We start from the raw sequence: 21,150 nt of genomic DNA, 5'->3' as shown, positions 1-21,150 counted from the left end.
GAAGTTAGATATCATATGAGTATGTTGTTTATGTTTTTTTAAACTTTAATAGTGTAGTTAAAAGCAAGCTCAGGACTGGAAACTGGTGTCCCAGGTGAAATGGAATCATCTGGTAACCTTGGCAAGACCCTTGAACCAGAAAATAAAAAGTACATAATTTTGTTTACCACAAACCTGCAATTTTAAATCTACTTGTGACTGAGAATGGAATCTCCATTTTAAGATAAACTTGAACACCTAGTGGGCTCTTTAAACAGTCCTTGTGTGAGATTTGCCTATAGTGAACCAAAGCACCTTTCGCCACTGGTGAGGCTTTATGATGGGTGGACTGTCAAAGCTCTCAAGCTTCCCCTGTATATGCATGAGTAGCTTGTCCAATTTAGAGTTTTACTTTGCATTCTGGGAATTGTAGTTATGACTCTCATTATAAACTTAGGACTACAAGTCTCTGAATGAAAAGCAAAATCTGCTCTGGATGATCTGCTCAGAAATGGTCCAGGACTGAGAGTACTGGAACCTGAAGTCTCTACAGTATGTTTAGTCACTGTGAGTGTCGAAAGACCACTTTGGGTACGTGACGGTATTAATACTCCATGCCCATTGGTAGCTACCAGCTATCCCCTGTCATGAGGTGGAGTTTAAGGCAGTATTGGTATTTGAGGCAACAACATTAAGCATGCTAAGACTAGTAAGACACTTATTATACTTATCATAATGGGAAAGGTAAAAAAGGCACAAGACTGGGTGGCATAGAGACAGACGGTGTCTATGCCCATTCAATCATTGTTTTTTTTACAGAGACTGCAAAAGAGAGTGGAAGATTCTGCCAATTTCCATTTTCCAAGCATTGGTTATCATTAGAACACCAATGCTTTGCTCAAGCTCGCGCATAGCAAGCATCTACTGATGTTGTGATGTTTGGCGGAGCGTAAAACGAAGGTCAGGACAGGCCAAGGCGCACTGCAAGGAGAGCGAAAGATCTGCAATTAAGAGCATCCAATTAAAATAACATTGAAATACACTTATAAAAAAAAAAAAAAGACAAGAGGCAGGAAGGAGAAAGAATTTATGTGATCACTGATCAGCAATGGGGGAGAAAGCAGCAATCCTACTGTATTTTATAAAGCCTAAAGATGCGCGGATCGTAAATCGTTATGTTAAATAGCTACCAAGCTCAATAGCAACCGAGAACCATAAATTGGCTTACCGCTAGACCCTATGTCATCATATTTACAGCCGTAATTATCATGTCGCAATGAAATGCATTTAGGAGTTGTAGCCTAGGTTCACTTCAATTAAATCAATTGAACTAAAGAGCATTATTAAAGCCACATGGATGGCTGAGATACAAGAGACTCTATATTTATATCAAAAATACAATAGTAAAGACTGTGGGCCTTATATATAACTTGGCAGAAGGGATACTCTGTCAAAAATGTGACAGAGATCGCATTCGACTTACTACAAGTGTATGGTCCTTGTAATACGGCGGAAGGAATATGTGCCACGTTTGTGACAGATCAACCCACCCGCCACCCTCTAAATCAGGTGCAGTGGCTCAACTCATTGTACATTTTTGTCTGTCTGTGTTAACATGTGTCCATCTCATAGGGTATCCTGTGTGTTTAAACTATGTCTTCAGGTTAGAGAAATTCAAAGCCAATGCTACCTTTTTTTTGCACCAGTAAGAATCATGAATTCCTATGGTATGTTTCAAAGCTAAAAAGGGTTTTGCATACCTGTTCCAAGTATATCTGCATCTTAGGAAGCTCTCATACCATCGTGTTAAAATGATATATAATGGTGAATTTAAATTTCTTATTGCAAGCATATGGTTACCGCATTTAGGCAGCAGTGTGTTTTTCTTCTTTTTATTTTTTGTGATATGCTTGTGAGTTTTTAAAAAATTAATTTCATAATCAAACGGACTTGTTAAGGTCACAAGTTTTGGCTTTGCCGACGCGGGTTTATTTTACTGACAATCTTTCAGCTTACCTCTCAGCCATCATTATACTCTTCAAATTCGGTATTTAATTACCATTGAGTATCTTGTCTTCGACTGTGCTATAGTAGAGCGGATTTATCGCTTCATGCCTTTGACAAAGCTGCACATCTGATGCCCAGGAGCCCTCTTCGGAGACCATTGTTAATAGGGGGCTTGTTGCCGCTAGGCTTGTAAGGGGACTGTTGGGTGTCTCTTAGAGGCCACATAAATTGCAAAGAAAGGTTGTTGGTGGATGTGGGAGCTAGCGGAAACACTATCTTAAGACACTAGTGAAAACCCCGCTCTACCACAAACTGGGGCCAGAAAACTACTAGAAGCGCTCTGAAGATGTGGTGAGATAAAAGGAGGTATCTGTGCACAGTGGTAATTTAATAGACATGGAAAATCTCAAAATAAAAAAACAAAAAAGGAAAAGGGCACAACAATAAAGCAAATCTTCAAAAAATATGACATTTTAAGCCACCATAATATTTAGAGAGGCAACGAAGATTTTAGGAACCGGTATTGGAGTTGTCTCAAAGTATATGCAAGATAGAAAGAAGAGGAAGAATGCGGAGTGGTGGAACAGAGGATGAAAAGCTCTAAGCAACACCTGTTTAAGAAAATACTAAAATCAAATTAGGATTTGAAATATTAGAAGTGTGCTTTAATTACTATGTAATTAACTTGTTACTTGTGGAATCAAGAGACCCACGCACTAATTCTGGCTAAAGCATTTGACCAAACTGTGTGATCCAGGGCAACCCTCTTTCCATCTTTGTGACTCAATTCCTTTATCTAAATAAAGTGGGAGCTCTTGTAAACATTCAAATCTATAGGATCATGGACGTATCACATCATAGTTCTATAGTCCATTTAAAGAACCAGGAAATCGTCCTTAAAAAGGAATATCCCATTTCATTTGGGTTGATCTCTTTCCCTGCCTCCTCTTCCTTTTGAAAACCAAGGTATTTGTTTGCGTGTTATAGTTAATTTAAAACCATTACAATACGATGAGAGTACATACACACAGGTTAAAATCACAAAATAAATCTACGGTATTACACATAATTCTGTATAAAGGTAGAGGACATGGGACACTTACGATTTCCGAGCGGCCATCGCGGCACGCGTTCTGGAAGCGGGCCTGCCTCTCCTCGTGCGGTCGGTCCCTGAAGCCGGTGTACTTAATCTGCAGAGAAGAGGACACCAGGAGTCAAGCCTCTTACTGTGATCAGATGTCAGGCTCTAGAGGGATGGCCTGAGAGGGCATCCAATTCAGGCCTACGTGCCTGCAAAGTTTAGGCCGCAGGAAATGAGATTGGCCTTTTATAAATGCTTATTGCTGTCATTAATCCTTGGAGCAGTAGGGCCCTCTGCCCTTGTTCAATCCAAACAACATTTAACATTGATCCATAGAAGAAGAAAAACAAAACAGGCAAGAAGTACATCATGACTCAAAACACACAAACCACTATTTTTTCTTTTAATAAGTTAGAACATTTATATTTGATTTAAAGGAAAAAAATACATTATATCCAATAAGTATAGTGACAGAATGAAAGTTGTTTCAATTATCTATTTTTTAAATGTATTAAATTATTTAAAAAAATGATGGCACTATATATTTTTTTTAAAGATTACTGTAAGAGAAAGTACAAAGCGATATCTACAATATAGATAAGTGTATTTACTAGTTTGAATGCAATTAACATAATAGAAGCTTACAAGTAATGAACTATCATGGCTAATTGGATCACTAATGTAAACTAAGAAGGAAAAGAGAAGAAATATATCTGGAAATACATATTAACAGACCGAGTAAAGTTACTATTGCATAAATACTAAATATTATAAAGTAATATGACAACACAAGTGTTAGGTTAAATGGCCAGTGATTCTTAAAGGAACCTCTACCCTTCCGCGAACAAATCGTTTGTACCTACTCTATATATGGACTTCTCACAAAGAAGTCCAGCTCCACCGATTAGCGCTTGTTTCACCGCCATTGTATGCTGCTCCCCACATGCACCACTGTCGCTTTGTAGTTATGTTTGCGCTAGGCCATACATACATGCAGACAAGAGGCTTATGAAGTAAGAGGAGAAAAGGCCCACCCCATGCGGCAGCCTGCATCACCCATGGACTTATGTAAATCCTTTGATTCAACTTGTAGTCAGGGCTTCTGGAATTATGTGGTTCTGCAGTTGCAGCATTTCCCGCATAATTATAGATTGCCGCATTTACCACAAAATCCGTCATCTGCTGCATAAACTGCAGATTTAAACAAAAATATTCATTTCTAGCTCAAACAGATCAAACGTTGCTAAAAACGTGACGTAGTCCTGCACAGTAGAAGGCCATTCGCAAATGTTTATCACTCAGTTGCTTATTGCTGTATTTGGTAGTTAAACTACTACAAATGAGTAGAAATCTTTCCACAGACAGTGTTACCATGTGTAAAATGACAAAATATTGAAGTAATGCTATCAGAAAATGTGCCATATTACGTCACATAATTTCCCTTATCTTGTTGCATAATTTAGTCAACCCTGCCACATCGTTTGGTCTTTCCATGAAGCATAATTCCTATGGCCCGGATGTTAGAATACTGTTTTTAAGCCTAATTACTTTTAGTGGATGGTTGTTTTTGCATGTTGACTTCAACCTGGATTTTTGAACAGAGGTTTCAAAAATGACAATAGCTGGTCGAAGAAGCTCAAAGTGGACCAAAGCCCATGTTCTGTCAATTACTGTGACGCCATCACAAGGTGTCATAGAGTGTGGGGTGTTACTTCCGCTAACCCTCCATTTTGGGAAGAATACAACAGGGCAACAGGTGATCTAGAAAGATAGATTCGGCTCAGGCTCGGTAAAAATTATTTCACACACTATCGTTGTACAAAACCCATATCTCTGTTCATAGCTTACTCAGCTCAGAATGTACTTCTCATCTTAATGTCAACATCTTATACTATTTCTGGCATTTTATTTCAACCAATATGATAAAGTGCAGAAAAACAAAAAAGTTAAACAACAGCAACGTGGAGTCTGCCTGTATTTGATACATTGCAGGGATACATTTGTAAGCAGGGAAAGATAGAAACGCGCAACATTTATTCACTGAGTTGTAAACATGTGCCGAGTTTTCCTCCTTATCTGTCGCTCCCGCACAAATAAAGCTGTCACAGATACTCTACGCGTGTTTTTCGTGACGAGACGGAGTCACGAGCCGCAGGGATCTGATAATGTCGGCCTCTGCAGACATCCTGAGAGCTCGTGACAGGGGCCGCCCCGAGGGCTCGTTAACATCTGGACTCCGTGTCAGACTGGGTCTGGGCCCTGTTACACAGCATTGCTTCCGTTAGAGGGCCTCTGCTCGGAGTACAGCGCGCACATGGAAGTGCAAGCAGCCAGTGGGCTTGGCTCCTGCTTGGAGTGCACATGTGTGTGCTTCCACGCGAATGCCCCTGCTCGGAGTGCACATGTATGTGCTTCCGCGCGAAGGCCTCTGCTCGGAATGCAGCGCACGCATGTAGGTGCTACGAGCCAGTAGCTCCTGCTTGGAGTGCACATGTATGTGGTTCCAGGAGAGAGATCTAGCTGGGAATGCAACGCAAACATGTATGTGCAAGCAGCCAGTGGGCTTGGCTCCTGCTTGGAGTGCACATGTGTGTGCTTCCACGCGAAGGCCTCTGCTCGGAGTGCACATGTATGTGCTTCCACGCGAAGGCCCCTGCACGGAATGCAGTGCACGCATGTAGGTGCTACCAGCCAGTAGCTCCTGCTTGGAGTGCACATGTATGTGGTCCCAGGAGAGGGACCCTGCTCGGAATGCAACGCAAACATGTATGTGCAAGCAGCCAGTGGGCTTGGCTTCTGCTTGGAGTGCACATGTATGTGTTTCCAGGCGAGGTATCCTGCTGGGAGTGCAGCGCACACATGTATATACTAGCAGCCAGTGGCTTTTGCTGGGAGTGCAATGCAGCATGAACAAGTATGCACTTCCACGAGAGGGCCCCTGCTCGGAGTGCAGAGCATGCATTTATGTGCTAGCAGCCAGAAGCTTCTGCTGGGAGTGCCGAGCAGCATGCACGTGCATGTTGTTCCAGGTGAGGGATCCTGCTCGGACTGCAGCGCACACACGTATGTGCGAGCAGCCAGTGGCTCCTGCTAGGAGTGCACATGTATGTGCTTCCAGGCAGAGGCGCAACTAGAGCAAAATTTCGGGGGGGGGGGGGGCTGAGCAAAAATTTCGGGGGGGCTGAGCAAAAATTTCGGGGGGGGGCTGAACTTTAAGCAATAGGCAGAGTGGAGCTGCAGGGGCTCTTAGAAGGGGTGAGCAATAGGCAGAGTGGAGCTGCAGGGGCTCTTAGAGGGGGTGAAACAACAGGGAGGCCTCATTAACATGCAAATGGTCTTTTAAAGACCTGTGAAGTGCTCGGGTGCGGCTGCTTTTTTGCCCGGGAAGGTGTCTCAGCCCGGGTTGCCACACACGACGGGGGGGGGGGGGGGGCTGAAGCCCTGGGTGTTGCGCGCCTGCTTCCAGGTGAGGGCTCCTGCTCGGAGTGCAGCGCACAAATGTATGTGTGAGAAGCCCGTGGCTCCTGTTGGGAGTGCAGTGCACCATGTTGGAGGGCTACGAAATATTTCGGGGAGGGCTGACTCTTCCAGCAATATGCAGAGTGGAGATGCAGGGGCTCTAAGAAGGGGTGAACAGCAACAAAGCCTCGTTAACACGTAAATTGTCTTTTTTAAAGGCCTGTGAAGTACTCGGGTGCGGCTGTGTGTGTGCCCGGGAAGCTTTCTCAGCCCGGGCTGACACACACGATGGGGAGGGCTGAAGCCTTTTGAGCCCAATGGGCGTTGCGCGCCTGCCACCAGGCATAGCATCCTGCTATGAGTGTAGTTCACATATGTATGTGCCTTCAGGCATGGGCTCCTATTCGGAGGCAGTGCACACATGTATGTGCCTCCAGGCATGGCCTCCTGTCCGGAGGGCAGCGCACACATGTATGTGCCTTCAGGCATGGGCTCCTGTCCGAAGTGCAGTTCACACATGTATGTACCTCCAGGCATGGGCTCCTGTCCGGAGTGTAGTGCACACAGTGCAGTGCACTTATGTATGTGCCTCCAGGCATGGGCTCCAGTCTGAAGGGCAGTGCACACATATATGTGCCTCCAGGCATGGGCTCTTTTCCGGCGGGTAGTGCACACAGTGCAGTGCACACATGTATGTGCCTCCAGGCATGGGCTTCTGTCCGGAGGGCAGTGCACACATGTACGTGCCTCCAGGCATTAGCTCCAGTCTGGCAGGCAGTGCACACATGTATGTGCCGCCAGGCATGGGCTGTTGTCAGGAGGGCACGGCACACATGTATGTGCCTCCAAGCATGGGCTCCTGTCCGGAGGGCAGTGCACACATGTATGTGCCTCCAGGCATTGGCTCCAGTCCGGAGGGTAGTGCACACGTGCCTGCAGGGAATGGTTCCTTTTGGCAATGCAGTGCACACACGCATGTGGCTCTAGCTGAGGACTGGTGCTAGTACTGCACATGCATGTTCCAAGGGGATCTGCCAGTACGATATGTATGAGCCTCCAGTCAAGGGCTCGTGTAATGTGTTTAGCTCCGCACATGGACTCCTGCTGCTAGTGCAGATCACACATGTATGTACCTACAACCAGGGGCCTGCTGGGAGTGCTGCTCACATGTATGTCCCTCTAGCGAGCGCCCCTAGCTGGGAACTTGGCATCTATGTGCCACCAGCCGGTGGCCGCTGGCAGACGTGCGGCACACGTGCGCATACCTTCATACGAGGGCCCCCGCTGGGAGTGCAGTGCAGAGGTGCTGGCAGTGGAGCTCACTCGTGTGTGCACCTTCAGCTGGAGGCTCATGGTGGGGTGCAGCACACACGCGCATGCGCCTCCAGCAGAGGACTTCAGCTGGCGGGAAATGCTCCCACATGCATGCGCCCTCCCGTGCCTGCAGGGCGGCCTGCAACTGCTGCCTGGCTTTTCATGCGCCTGTCTGCGTGAAACAGGAAGTTTAAATTTAGAGCGCGAGAGGAAGTTTGCAAAGTAAAAAAAAAAAATGCTTTAGTCTCAGCCTGGCTCACTCCAGGCGTCTGCTTTTAAGCTGCGGTGGGGGTGCAGAGGGGCAGCTTAACTCAAAGGGAAATATGCGCTGGGGAGGGAGGGGGCACTGTGTGCCACCTTGGAACCGCGAACTCTGTATTCTGCGCGCTAGTCCAGCAGGGTGGCTGTTAAAGGGGCGTAGACGAAAGTAGTACATCTAAAAGGTACGGGGTGGGGAACTGCCAGTGTGTGGGGTGGGGGGGGGGGGGGAGGAGATTCATTCATGCTGCTAATTGGGGCGTGAAGTAAACAAATGAAGGAGGTTCCAGCTACCTGCGTCAGCTTCATTGGCTCTCTGTGAGTAAAAGGATTATTTAAGGCAGCTTGTCTTTCACAAAAAGGTGCTATGACATCGGACCTAAATTTCTTGTAAAGAATTTCAAGAAATTAAATGCCTTCGAGGAATCAGATAACAAACTAAAGCGATGTATATAATCCCTTCATGAAACATGAAACGAGGGGGGGCGAAAGCGTTGTGGTGCTCCATTGTGGAATTCTCTGTCTCTTGAAATGCGCCTCGAACCTTCTTCATATGGATTTGGAAAGGCTCTTAAAACCTTGCTCTACTCCAAGCAGTGTGATCCAGTGGAATTGCAAATCAGCACAACTGCCTACCCCGTAGCGCCAAGAGGCTCTTAAAGTGACCGCTGTGCTTTAAAAGTCCCTACGAATGAGAAGGGGGAGAGTGACTGTAGTGGGAGAGGTAGGGGCAGTATTAGGCCCGCCCCTGATAGGACGAGTGACGTGAGGAATTGTGTTACAGTAGTGGGGAGGCACGCGTCTTGTGTGCAAGAGGCAGGTGCACTGTGCAGCGCTGTGCTATGGGTGGTGAGACAAGCAGGGGCGTAGCTCTCAATGGTGCGGCAGGGGCTGTGACACCAGGGCCAAGAGTCCAGAGAGGCCCACTGAGCCCTAGTTACCAGGAATCGGGGGTCCACGTCCTTGCTTGCAGCAGGGCCCATGATGCCCTGTGTACGCCACTGTAGGCAAGCACCGATGGAAAGAGCACACTTAAGCGTTAATGTTAAGAGGGTGGGTGAAGAAGCAGACAGGTGCGTGACAGGACGCGGTGCCGTAAGTAGGCACGCAGAAGATGAGAAGTAGGCAGACTCTGCTGAGGGGGTCAGGCACGGGAGTCAGACAAACTACCAGAGTGCGAGCACTAGGAAGAGGCCTACACACTGCTGAGTAGTCAAGGAAGGCAATGGGAGAGGGGACAGGCGCATCACCCGGAGGCGCGTGCCATGCGTTGGACGGCATGACGTCATCTGACCATGGCCCTGAGCAACGATGTGTCCAGTGACGTGTGAAATATCCTCTGCCTCAACCGACGCGTTATTTTACCCCCCACCCCCGGACCACCGCCTCCCCTCTTCCCAACAATAACATTAGGTTTACCACAACAGTCCATATTTGCCCCCATACCTCCATGTTTGTTCCAATATCCCAATTTCTGATTCTAGTGGCCCAATCCCAACTCCAGGAACAGCCCATAGCTACCCTACCCCGAGAGTCAGAACCCCGTCTATCCCAATAGACCCATCTCTGCCTCAGCAACATTCACACCTCTGCCCCCCGGGGCTCCCTCCGAAGCCCCGCCTCAGCCCCGTCAGTAGTTCTGCCCCTTCCACAGCATCATCTTCCCTCGAGAACCTTTTATTTTCTCCCTCGGGATCCCCATAATCTGCTCCAATAGTCCCTTGTTCGTTCCTCGGCTCCACCAGCTCGGCTTCTGCAGTAACCAACCCGCGCACCCTCAATAGTCAAATCTTGGCTCCCACTAACCCTATTATGTGTAGCCCCCAAGCGCCTCATCTCGGCCCCATGAGCTGACCCGACAGCACCCTGGAGGCTGGAGCCCCTCCTCTTCTGCCCATGTTTCCCTGCCGGAGCTCCCTCAGTGACCGCATCTCTATTCCCAAGCAGCCCTAGCTTTGCTCAACTGAAAGCTCCATTTATGAGCCACCAGAGACCCCATCTCAGCCCCCAACAGACCATTCCCTGCTTCACCAGAGTCCCATACTGCTCCCCGATACACCAATCGCTGCACCCCAGAGCCCTACCTCTGGCCCACCTCTGCCCCCCCCCCTCCTTCCCCATCTCCGCACCCTCTGCCCCCCTAAGCTCCATCTCTGCTTCCCCCAAAAGGCTGATAACTATCTATCTCACAAAGGTCCCAGCAGCTCTCGCCTGCTCCCCAAAAAACCCACCTCACACCCCAACCTCCCCACCACTACTCCATACATGTCCTGATGACCTGATCTCAACAGCTTGACTGTTCTAGCCGCCCCATGTCTACCCCAATTAACTTTACTCCGATCCCAGCTCCTCATCTTGTCTCTCTCAAATGCACCCCCTTTTATCTAAATCCCCCCTTTCCTTGAAGCGTTTCTCTTATTTCCCAAATGCTGGTGGCTTTTCCTTGTGTACCTCGTTACAACCCCGTCTGCCCTTTCTCCTCATGTACTAATGTCTACTCCCCCAGTACTAGACCCATGCCCTAAAGACCCCAGTAAAACCCCCTCTTCTTTTTCAATAAATTACTTAATCTTCCCCTATAATCCCATCTCTTCGCATAGCCAATCAAGTTACTGCACAGTCTTAACGTGCGTCGCTTACTTCTACCCACAATAAATACCTGATCTCTTTCATCGCTTGCCCCAGCATTTCCACTCTGGTGCCCCCCGGCGCATTTGCCCGAATATCTCCCAGCACTGCCACCTAAATACACCAGCCACTTTTTAACAAAATATCCCAATCTTTCACCGACATACCTCCAAACACTTTCAACCAGACAGCACTTGTGCTAAAATACCCAATGTACTTCCACCCAAATACCCCACACATCTTCAATAAAATACCTCAGCACTTCCATATACATACCCTGAGCACTCCCACCAAAATACCCCACGCCCCTTCAATCTTATACACCAGCACTTCCATGGAAATACCCACAGCACTTCCACCCTAATGCCCTTACGCACCTTTAATCAAATAGCCAAGCACTTCCATATAAATACCATCAGTGTTCCTACCCAAATACCCCATGCACCTTCAAATACCCCAACACGTCCATACAAAAACCCACAGCGCCTCCACCCAAATACCCAGAGCACTTCTACCCAACTACCCCAGACACCTTCTATCAAATACCCCAGCACTTCCATACAAATACCCAAAGCACGTCCACCCAAAAACCACATGCACCTTCAATCAGATACCCCAGCACTTTAATACAAATACCCATACCACTTCCACCATAAAATCCCACTCACCTCCAATCAAGTACCTCAGCACTTGCATCACATACCTATGGCACTTTCACCCAAATATCCACGGCACTTTGCCCTAAAACCCACATCCAAGCACTTTTAAGTACTCCAGCATTTTCATCTGAATACCACAGCACTTGAATGAACATACTCCGACACCTGGACCCTTGTAATGTCTAGACACCCCCCACCCCCACCCCCGCCCCACAGCACTCTCGATTGCTCCAGCCGACCCATGGGTGCTGCTGTGTTCGGACTGCCCCATAGTCCCACCTGCAGCCACGACTGCCCCACAGTCCCACCTGCAGCCACGACCGCCCCGCAGTCCCACCGCACCCACGACTGCCCCACAGTCCCACCTGCAGCCACGACCGCCCCGCAGTCCCACCGCACCCACGACTGCCCCGCAGTCCCACCGGCAGCCACGACTGCCCCGCAGTTCCACCTGCAGCTACGACCGCCCCGCAGTCCCACCTGCAGCCACGACCGCCCCGCAGTCCCACCTTCAGCTACGACTGCCCCGCAACCCCACCTAAAGCCTCGACTGCCCCACTGACCCATCCGCAGCCTCGACTGCCCCACAGTCCCACCCTCAGCCACTACTGCCCCACAGTCCAACCTGCAGCCACGACTGCCCCACAATACCACCTGCAGCCACGACTGCTCCACATTCCTACCTGCAGCCACGACTGCCCCGCAGCCCCACCTGCAGTGACGACTGCCCCGCAGCACCATCTGCAGCCACCACTGCCCACTGTCCCACCTGCAGCCACGACTGCCCACTGTCCCACCTGCAGCCACGACTGCCCACTGTCCCACCTGCAGCCACGACTGCCCCGCAGCACCATCTGCAGCCACGACTGCCCACTGTCCCACCTGCAGCCACGACTGCCCACTGTCCCACCTGCAGCCACGACTGCCCACTGGCCCACCTGCAGCCACGACTGCCCCGCAGTCCCGCCTGCGGCCTCGACTGCAGCCACCCAGTCCTACCTGGGAGCCGCTCGTGTTGGTGGTCTCTGTCCACTGCCGTCAGTGAGTGGACGCGCTTTCACCCGTCGTCTAGCCACCTCCAGAGTGACCAGCACCCTTACATTTAACAGTAATGTATGCTACTTACACCCTTAGAAACGGCAGCACTGGGGTATGTAGCGCTATAATACACTGCTATAAATCTCTAGGCACTACTGTTGGTGCCAGGTTCCATGTGTTTAAGGACAGCTCTCTCGTCCCCTGCATCCATCTCCTCAACCCTCATCCCTTGAAGAGGATCCGTTCTCCTCACAGCTCGCCATGCTGCTGCCAGCCCCCCCCCCCCTCCCAGCTTCCCTCAAGATGCCCCCTCCCCCTGCACCGGGACCCCGGGGATCAGACTCCCGGGTCTCACCTCACACTCTCGGCTCAGTTTCCTGAAGAACTCCTCGTTTTCGAACTTGCTGCGCTGATCCGGCACCACCCGCGGCATGCTTGTATCCGGGAGGGAGGGGGCCCCGGAGAGATGGTGCAGGCCCGGGTCCCCTGCCCCGCTGCGCTCTGCCCGAGTTCCAGACCAGATACTCCGGATGCGGCGTATCCCCGCAGCTCAGAGCCGGAGCCCCGGAGCGAAATGACAGACTCAGTCCCTGCGACTGGTCCTACTGTCTCAACGGGGTCCCTGCGGACGGTTGCTGCTCAGCCACCTCAGGTCAGGGGCAGGGCGGATTCTCACTGAGGGTTCAGGTTCCAGGAAGGGCAAATATTTACTAAGGGTCCGTCCAGGTCCCAGGCAGGGCAGATTTTCACTGAGGGTTCAGGTTCCAGGCAAGACAGCTTCTTACTGCGGGTTTAGGTCCCAGGCAGGGCAGCTTCTCACTGCGGATTCAGGTCCCAGGCAGGGCAGATTCTCACTGCGCTCTGACCAGAATATATGTCTAGAACTCCCGCTCCAGGACAGACTCTCCCTGCGGATTCTATAGCCAGACTGGCCCCAAGCTCTCACTGCGGTCTCCGGTCATCACATTCAGCGCTAGTTTCAGAGTTCAGACCCTGTCAGGCAGGCTGCTGCTGGGCTCGCGCACTCCCTCGGACTCACTTCCTCCTCCTGGCAAACTCCAGCAGCTTAGACATGCACAGTAAGTGTGTGCTGGGGCTGCTGGACGGCAGCCACCGCCTCCGCCCCCGCCCCTCCCCTGCCTTCCCTCACCTTTCCCCACCCCTTCCTCTCCCTCCCCTACACTCCCCACTCCTTACCTCCTCTCCGCCCTTCCACCCGCCCCTTCCTTCTATGTAAAGCGATTAACTCGCTCCGCGTTCGCCCCACACCGCTTGAAAATACAGCACTTGTAGAAGTGCAGGGCCAGGGCATTCATTACACACCCCTGCCCTCTGCCACGGGACACTTCTAATGGGGTTTTAAGTACATGCCCCCCAGGACGTCCTGACAATACAGCTGGCACCGGCACAATGCAAATCCACCCTTTGTCCTGGACCAGAGACCCGGCTCCTGAGCTGGCGCACGTGCCCACCGGGGATTCGAGCAGTCGTCGCGTGCGTCCCGGACGAAAGCAGAGTTTGGGAATGTTGTACATTTAAACCAGCAACAGGGTTTCAAATGAAATTATAGAAGTGCGGGTAATCCTTGTCCCAGGGTACATGTTTGCTGATGAGAAGTGCCAGTACTCTCCCATTAAAAAGCTTCGTAGCAGTGCTGAGAAGTGCTGGCACTAACCCTTGCAGATGAAAGAAGTGCAGGTGCAAGTTTGTGATAGGCAATATCCGTATTTGCAGAGAATCTGGCAAATTGTGTAGATAGTAAATGTGAAATGTCCCCAACTACGTTTAAGGTCGACTGTGTGTGCACTAACCTTATAACCCGTTACATTGTGTTCTTCTCAGCATATTCTCCGAGTGGAGTCAGAATGTATGACTGATATTCTATGTGAGATTAAACACCCATCAAATGCATACTGACTGTGTAGTGAAACTCTATTCTCCTATACATTCAATTATATCTTATCGTCACCATCCCTTATATACTTAAACTCTGTGTCTCTTATAAGAAACCTTTGACCTCCCCATACATGGAAACCATGGTGGTGCCATAACTCAAGTAATGCTGCCTCCTTGCATATACCCTTTAAGTCATCAAGCGACTACATCTATGGCCACGTTACCCAAACCATTCTGTCCCTCTCAATATTAGCGCATGAAATGACACCTCCATTCTAGGACTATTTTCAGTGGTCTTCTCACAGGAACAACCAGTATGTGGAAAACATCTGTATATGCTGGTTATTCAGTCAACTCCCAGGTAATCTTTAAAAGTCAACATAACGAGTGAAAACTCACTTACCTTGTGTCTGTGTTCTGTGCCACATGCTCGAAATTCATTATTCCTTCGATTAGAATTGTCGTGCCACTGTCTAAGTTCCTACTCGGGCACAAAACATTAATTTTTATTTGGTATTTTAGCTCCATGGTTACTGCTGCTAAGTGTTATACAACTCATATTAGTAAAATAGTGTTCTTATGTTTTAGAACTTGTTGCGCCTGTCCTACTGAGAAAATGTCTCCTAGGGCCGGCTATACAGTGAACAGGTATATATCTAAAAGTGGAAAATCAAATACAAACATAAGTCACAACTTTGGCCCAAAAGGCTCTTCAGTATAATTATCCATCATAGGCCAAGAATAAGCATTTCAGTACTCACGTCTCAAGAGTGGGTCGTTTCTAACCCTGGGCGTAGTTCGCGAAGTAGCGCTACGCGTAGCCTCGCAAAGTGCACTTCACACTACGCGAGCTACGCGTAGCACTTCGCGAACTGCGTAGTACCCTGTTCGCACTGTGCAAGATGCCGTTTTCCATGATTGCACAGTGCGGACAAGCATCCGTCACTGTGCAATCATTGAAAACAGCATCTTGCACAGTGCGAGCTGTAGTTTTCTGCCGCTCGAGTAGATTTTTACTCGAGCTGCAGCTTTCTCAACGCGGACTGGTAGTTTCTCATCGCGAGCGGTCGCGAGCATACGCGACCACTCGCAATGAGAAACCTGACCTCCCCACGTTGAGAATCTCGCCGAGATGTTTATTTTCCACGCTCGCGATCGCCAACTTGACGTTGCTGATCGCGAACAAGGAAAAAGTCTCGCCGGGATGTAATTTTGCTTGCTTGCGGTCGCCAACTTGACGTTGAGGACCGCGAGCAAGCAAAAAATGACCGCTGCACTACGGAAAGCTTCGCTACACGTGTTTGCACTGTGCTACGTGCAATTCACGTAGTGCGAAGTAGCGCAAACTTCGTAAACTACGCGAGCGTAGCGTAGTGCTTTGCCCAGGCTTAGTCATTTCCCTGCACTGTTCATTCATCTTCCGCCCTCGGCGTCTTTGTTGGCCTTCATCTTTGAAATATTCACATAGTAGGGGCACTAAAAAAGTACCATTAGACCTTAAGTCACAACTTGCAGTCACCTTTAAAAGTCTTACAATCTAATCCTCGTATATTTTAAAATATGGGTGTCTAGTTAGTTGGTTTTAATTGTCCCCATCAAATTACTTAAAAAGTCACAACCCAAAGCAGCATGAATAGCTTTCAAGGAGGGAGATGGTAGTGTGTCTACCAAGTGTATTGTCTCATTGTAGTACCAAATTTAAGTCAGGTGCCATTTTGAAATGAGAAAGCTGTAGATTTCCAGATATCAAATGGAGTATACTATATCAATTAGGTGTTTCTACAAAACTCAAACTTTAAATACCATGATTGATCTATTTAATCCGATAAAATGAAAGCAAAGGTGGTGCAATTGTACATTATAGGCACAAAACCCTCTCAACCCTCCAAGCAGGTCTTTTTCGTCTCCCTTTGGCACAGAAATTCAGTCTTGTGTAATTGTTTGGATATGATCCACTTAGTGTCTGTTCTCAAATGTGAAATCACACCCATGAGTTTATTATGATATAGACTGCAAAATTCCCATCTGTTTCTCATTGTACAAGGTGGTTATCTCAACTCTCTGCAAATACTCAACATCTTGACATGGTATTCATCACATTCAAAATCATATAGAAAGAAAAGAGTCCATAGTGGTATCCATTTATCAAAAAAAGAATAATGTTAATGCTGAATGTAATGCTAATTGACAGTAACACCTCGTCAATCCGATTGTTTTTGATTGCTAAGTTTCTAGAGAGTGCTTGGTCAATCTGGTGCAAAGTTATCTCGCTCTCACCCCTTACTGTCTGAGCACAATCTTGTCGATCTGGATATTGTTCCTTGCTCCATGCACAGTGTCTGAATTTTAGTAATTATGTAAATCTAATGTAAATCTAATGTGCCATTTTTAACATTGATAATATTTTTATCTCTATCCAATCCAATCCAAATGACTATTTCGGCCACTAGGGCCATCAAAGTACAGTTCACAATAAAACAGGTATGGTACATTTTGTAATTAGAAAATTATAAATTTCTCAAATTCATATATTGAACAAGTCATCCAGTGGACATACACAGGTTAAAAATCTCACAGGAACTAAAAAAGCTCATGATACAGTCATCAGCCAGTAAAAGAGATAAAAGATAGGTGCAGCCGACAAGGGGAAAGCAGCACTCAATGAATAATACACAGCAACAAATGTGTGACTGAGGCACTAAACCCAGAACGTACATATAATTAATTAACCTTAACTAAATTCAATGCATTTCTACAGCCCCGTGGTTCTGCTTAAGAATATCTCATCGAATGTGCCACATGCTATTTAAAAATCGGGATACAGTGAAGACTATTGGTGGGTGAGTATCAAAGTTTAAAACTCTGTAGGCCTCTGTGCAGCGCACAAAGCCTAGGTTCTTGCAGAGTTGTATTAAGCAACGCTTACGCAGCATCCGATAGGCTGAACAGAGGAACAGAACATGTATTTCGGACTCCACCTTATAATTACATGCAGGGCATTCCCCCTTTTGTTCTTTGACTCACTTGCTGGTAATTGCTAATAAGGGGAGGGTCCCTAGTCTAAATTGCAAGTAAAGTTTCCTAGCCAGTGGGGGTTGGATGAAGTCCAGAAACTGTTCCTAACTGTATATATTTTTAACTAGCAAAAATTCTGCTGTTAAATGACCACATGAGGCACTTTCTTCTAGGGACATTAAATTGGTTTGTCTAAACCATTTGACTAGTTCAAGCCTCGATGTCGTGGCACATGATGCTTCGGGAGTTCTCCAGAGACCCGGTTTACCTAGCTTGGTGGCTAGATCCCATATGTGACGGAGCCACGGCAGCTTTCTAATAGTACTTAAGGTCAGAAGCTCCTTTAGCTCAGCCCTATAAACAGAGAGCTTTGGGGTTACCCAAAGCCTCCTCCAAAATGTCAGTGGTCTCAGGGCAATCTCTTGTTCAAGGTGCCTGATACCCATATCCATGCGGAGGAGAATAAGAGGAGTACTACGGGGTAGGCCCATGAGCTGCCGCACAAAGTTATTCTCAACCTTCGCTAAATTAGAGGTGGAGAAATGCCCCCACAGCTCTACCCCATATAGCGTGGCGCCCCTTGCTTGAGCTTTGTAAATTTCCACCACAGGGGCTACTGGTTTACAAACTGAACTTCTGTACATCTTCATTATACCACCCACTGTCTGGCTTAACCGCAGTCTTGCTTGGGCCAACTGAGGCCCCCATTCAAAATGCTCTGATAGGGTGACTCCCAAATAGTCAAATATCTTTACTCTTCCTAAAAGAGTACCACTTAGCGAAGGGTTTGGCCTAGACGTGCTAGGAGGGTTGAAGACCATATATTTGGTTTTATTTAGATTGATCTCCAGCCCTCGCAGCTTACAAAAATGAGCAAAGCCATCGAGCGTGCGCTGGATGCCCATTTATGTTTTTGAGAGTAATAGGGTGTCATCTGCAAACATCAGCGCAGGCACCCTCCCTGATGCTAGCTTGGGAGCATCAATGTCCTTGATGTTTGTAAGATAGTCGACCAGACCATTAATGAAAAGACAAAATAAGGTAGGGGCCAGTACGCAACCCTGTCGTACCCCCCTTTTGGACAGGGAAGCGAGAAGTGAGTTCCCCATATTTTCCACAGCGTACTTGCACAAAGTTTCCCAGGTGCAGCCTCTCTATGACCTTGAGAAGATATGGAGGAATCCCAAGATCGCTCAGCACCTTCCAGAGCTTCTCCCGAGGAACCAAATCAAAGGCCGACTTCAGATCAACAAATATAAGATAGAGGCTGCCACCCTCTATTGTCACCGTTTTCCAGAAAAGTAGTTGTAATCTGAATATCAGATCTACGGTTGACATGTTTGATCTGAAGCCGGCCTGGTAGGGACTTAGTATTTGTTCTTCCTCCATCCAGCCCTGGAGACGGTCCAAGAGCACCCGGCCGAGAAGTTTTTGGGTGATATCAATTAAACTAATCGGCCTGTAGTTGGAGGGTGAGAGGGGACAACCTTTTTTAAGTATGGGCACTATCTCTGCCCCACGCCAGGTATCAGGGGGATCCAGACCCTTCAGAACAGCATTGAAAAGGGCACATAGATAGGGTACCCATATTTTTGGTTTTTCCCGGAAAAGGTCCCCTGGTAGTTTGTGTAAACGTGGCGCTTTGTTGGGGTGCAACTTTTTAATGGCATTTTCCACCTCGGTCATGATGATCTCCAGAAACCCCGCCAAGTGGACCTCCGCTGTCATATTAGGGGGAGTAAAATTGGCAGAGCCACCATCCCCGATGGCATTTAATGACCCAAAGTGGGTTTCCCAAACTTCAGGCGCTATGTTAGGCTCGTTAGCCGATCTCCCTTCCCTGTCACCCAAGCTTACTATGGCCCAGAAAGTTTCCAGATTTTTATCACTAAGGGCGATCCTAAGGGATTCCCACTTTTCTTCTTCCCAGTTTTTTTTTCCTGATAAGTGATCCATTTGTATCTATCATCTCTATCATATTATTATTTTAATTATGATATTAACCCATATTTTTATGATTTTATGTCATTTGTCAAGTTGTCACTCAAAGCCCACATTGTATTTTAAACATTGTGTCTCGTTATTAACTGTACTCTTAATTGGGCTTATGTACTGCACTTTTGACTTGTGACTTTTATGGTATATGACCGAAATAAAGTTTTAAATCAAAATCAACAGTAACATTTCTGATTATACTTCCCTTTATACACTCTTATATAATGTAATGAAGAAAAGGAACAAACTTCTCCCCAACTCTTTAGTCCTTAACAGAAAGTTAAACTTTATCACAAATTTCATTCAAAATTTAGTATCCCCGAAGTATTACAATTCCTGGTCTATATCCAGGCTCTTTTCAATGGCTCTCAATTTCAATATCCACATGGCTTGAACCCTTCATAATATAAGCTCCCTTTTCCCTTTTCTTGGGTCTATAGGGATATGTTTCATGCCATGGAACCTAATCCTGATAGCACATTCTCTAGTTTGACATTCTGCATAATGTGATGATATTGGATATCTAACATCACTTTGGCTAATTGTTCTTGGAACCTCCATAATTCGACTTTTCAAAATTCTGATCATGCTTCCAATATTTATTCTACCATATTTGCATATACTTACATAGACAGCACATTTATTCAGACATATTTATATTTTAATTATGTATTTTCTATTGGTATTATATTGAAAATCATATTTTTGTCATCTGCATATATGCAAATACTACAATTACCACACTAATGAAAGCCTTTGCTAGATCTAGTTAACCAATTCTTATTTTTATGTGCTCATGGATAGCTAGGGCTCATACAATTTCTTATTGTTAATCCTCTTCTAAAGGTAACACTAGGGTTCTTAGTGGCCCACTTTGCTGTTTGTAGCTCGTTTGTAAGAATGCCCCAAGAGCTATTGACTACCCTACTCAGTCGTTCTGTGTCTTGTCCTTATGATGTTTTTAATCTTATTGTATCAAATGTTTTCTTTCCGCTCTTTATCCTGTCTTTCAGTTTGCTTCCTTTCTGAGTTGTAGTGTTCTTTTAGAGTCAGCCATGAATATTTGCCCATTATACACCCTCTTGAAGAATCTATAGTGTATATCCCTCATGTTGCTTAAAAAATCATCTTCTTTACTACAATTTCTTCATGCTCTAGGCATCCCTCCAAACGGTATAGCTTTCAAATGGGATTTGTATTGTGAACTCCTAGCATGAAGCACTGCATCACACAATGTTTCTTTCCTGCATGTTCTTCTCTCAATCCAGATAATTTTGTTATGCAGTATCATAGCTGTTATCTCAAGTAACATGCCTGTAAGATGAAAAAAGTTTACAGGTCTCTTTCTAAGGTAAAATACAATGCCTGGATACCCTTTTCATGTTCACTGTTTGTATATAATGAAATGAACTCAAGTGTAACTAATAGCATACCAGATTCCCAAATGACATCACCTAAGATATTGAGTATATGCTGTGTGTCTCTAATATGAGAAGGCACATTATTAACAAATGGACTCAGGAAGATATCTACCTATTTTGAGAATTGTTCGGTTGGTGAATTAATTCCTGAGATAATAGACCATCCAGTTGGGAACTTAGCTTTTTTATGTATTTTGTGTAAAGTGTATATGCACAGATATCTAAGATTATCTACTTTTAAATAGGCATCATTATTGGCATTCATTAATTATTTCCCCAGCTATGCTTTCAATCTTGCATTAATGTGCCTAGTTACGGGCGGCATAAGATTAATAGTCAACTTCTGATAATTTGCGGTGTGGTTTAATCGAGGCAAGATTTCATTTTCATATTGTACCCT

At 46.8% G+C, this 21,150-nt stretch overlaps 1 protein-coding gene across 4 annotated transcripts in view; it reads right to left on the bottom strand.

Annotated features, from left to right (window-relative positions):
* CBFB (core-binding factor subunit beta) overlaps window positions 1–13,524 on the bottom strand; it is a 186,555-nt gene extending 173,031 nt beyond the window's left edge. For all 4 annotated transcript variants that reach the window (XM_085639689.1, XM_085639686.1, XM_085639687.1 and 1 more), the window contains exons 1-2: window positions 12,779–13,524; window positions 3,090–3,176 (exon numbers count right to left, since the gene is read on the bottom strand). In XM_085639689.1, coding sequence (XP_085495815.1) covers window positions 3,090–3,176; window positions 12,779–12,856 — 165 coding nt within the window. In that variant the 5' untranslated portion in view covers window positions 12,857–13,524. The remainder of the gene's footprint in view (window positions 1–3,089; window positions 3,177–12,778) is intronic.
* Between the last annotated feature and the right edge of the window lie 7,626 nt (window positions 13,525–21,150).

The sequence above is a fragment of the Triturus cristatus genome, chromosome 12 (genome assembly GCF_964204655.1).
Source record: "Triturus cristatus chromosome 12, aTriCri1.1, whole genome shotgun sequence".
In the NCBI taxonomy this organism is placed as follows: Eukaryota; Metazoa; Chordata; class Amphibia; order Caudata; family Salamandridae; genus Triturus; species Triturus cristatus.
This window is presented reverse-complemented; position numbering and strand designations above follow the sequence as displayed.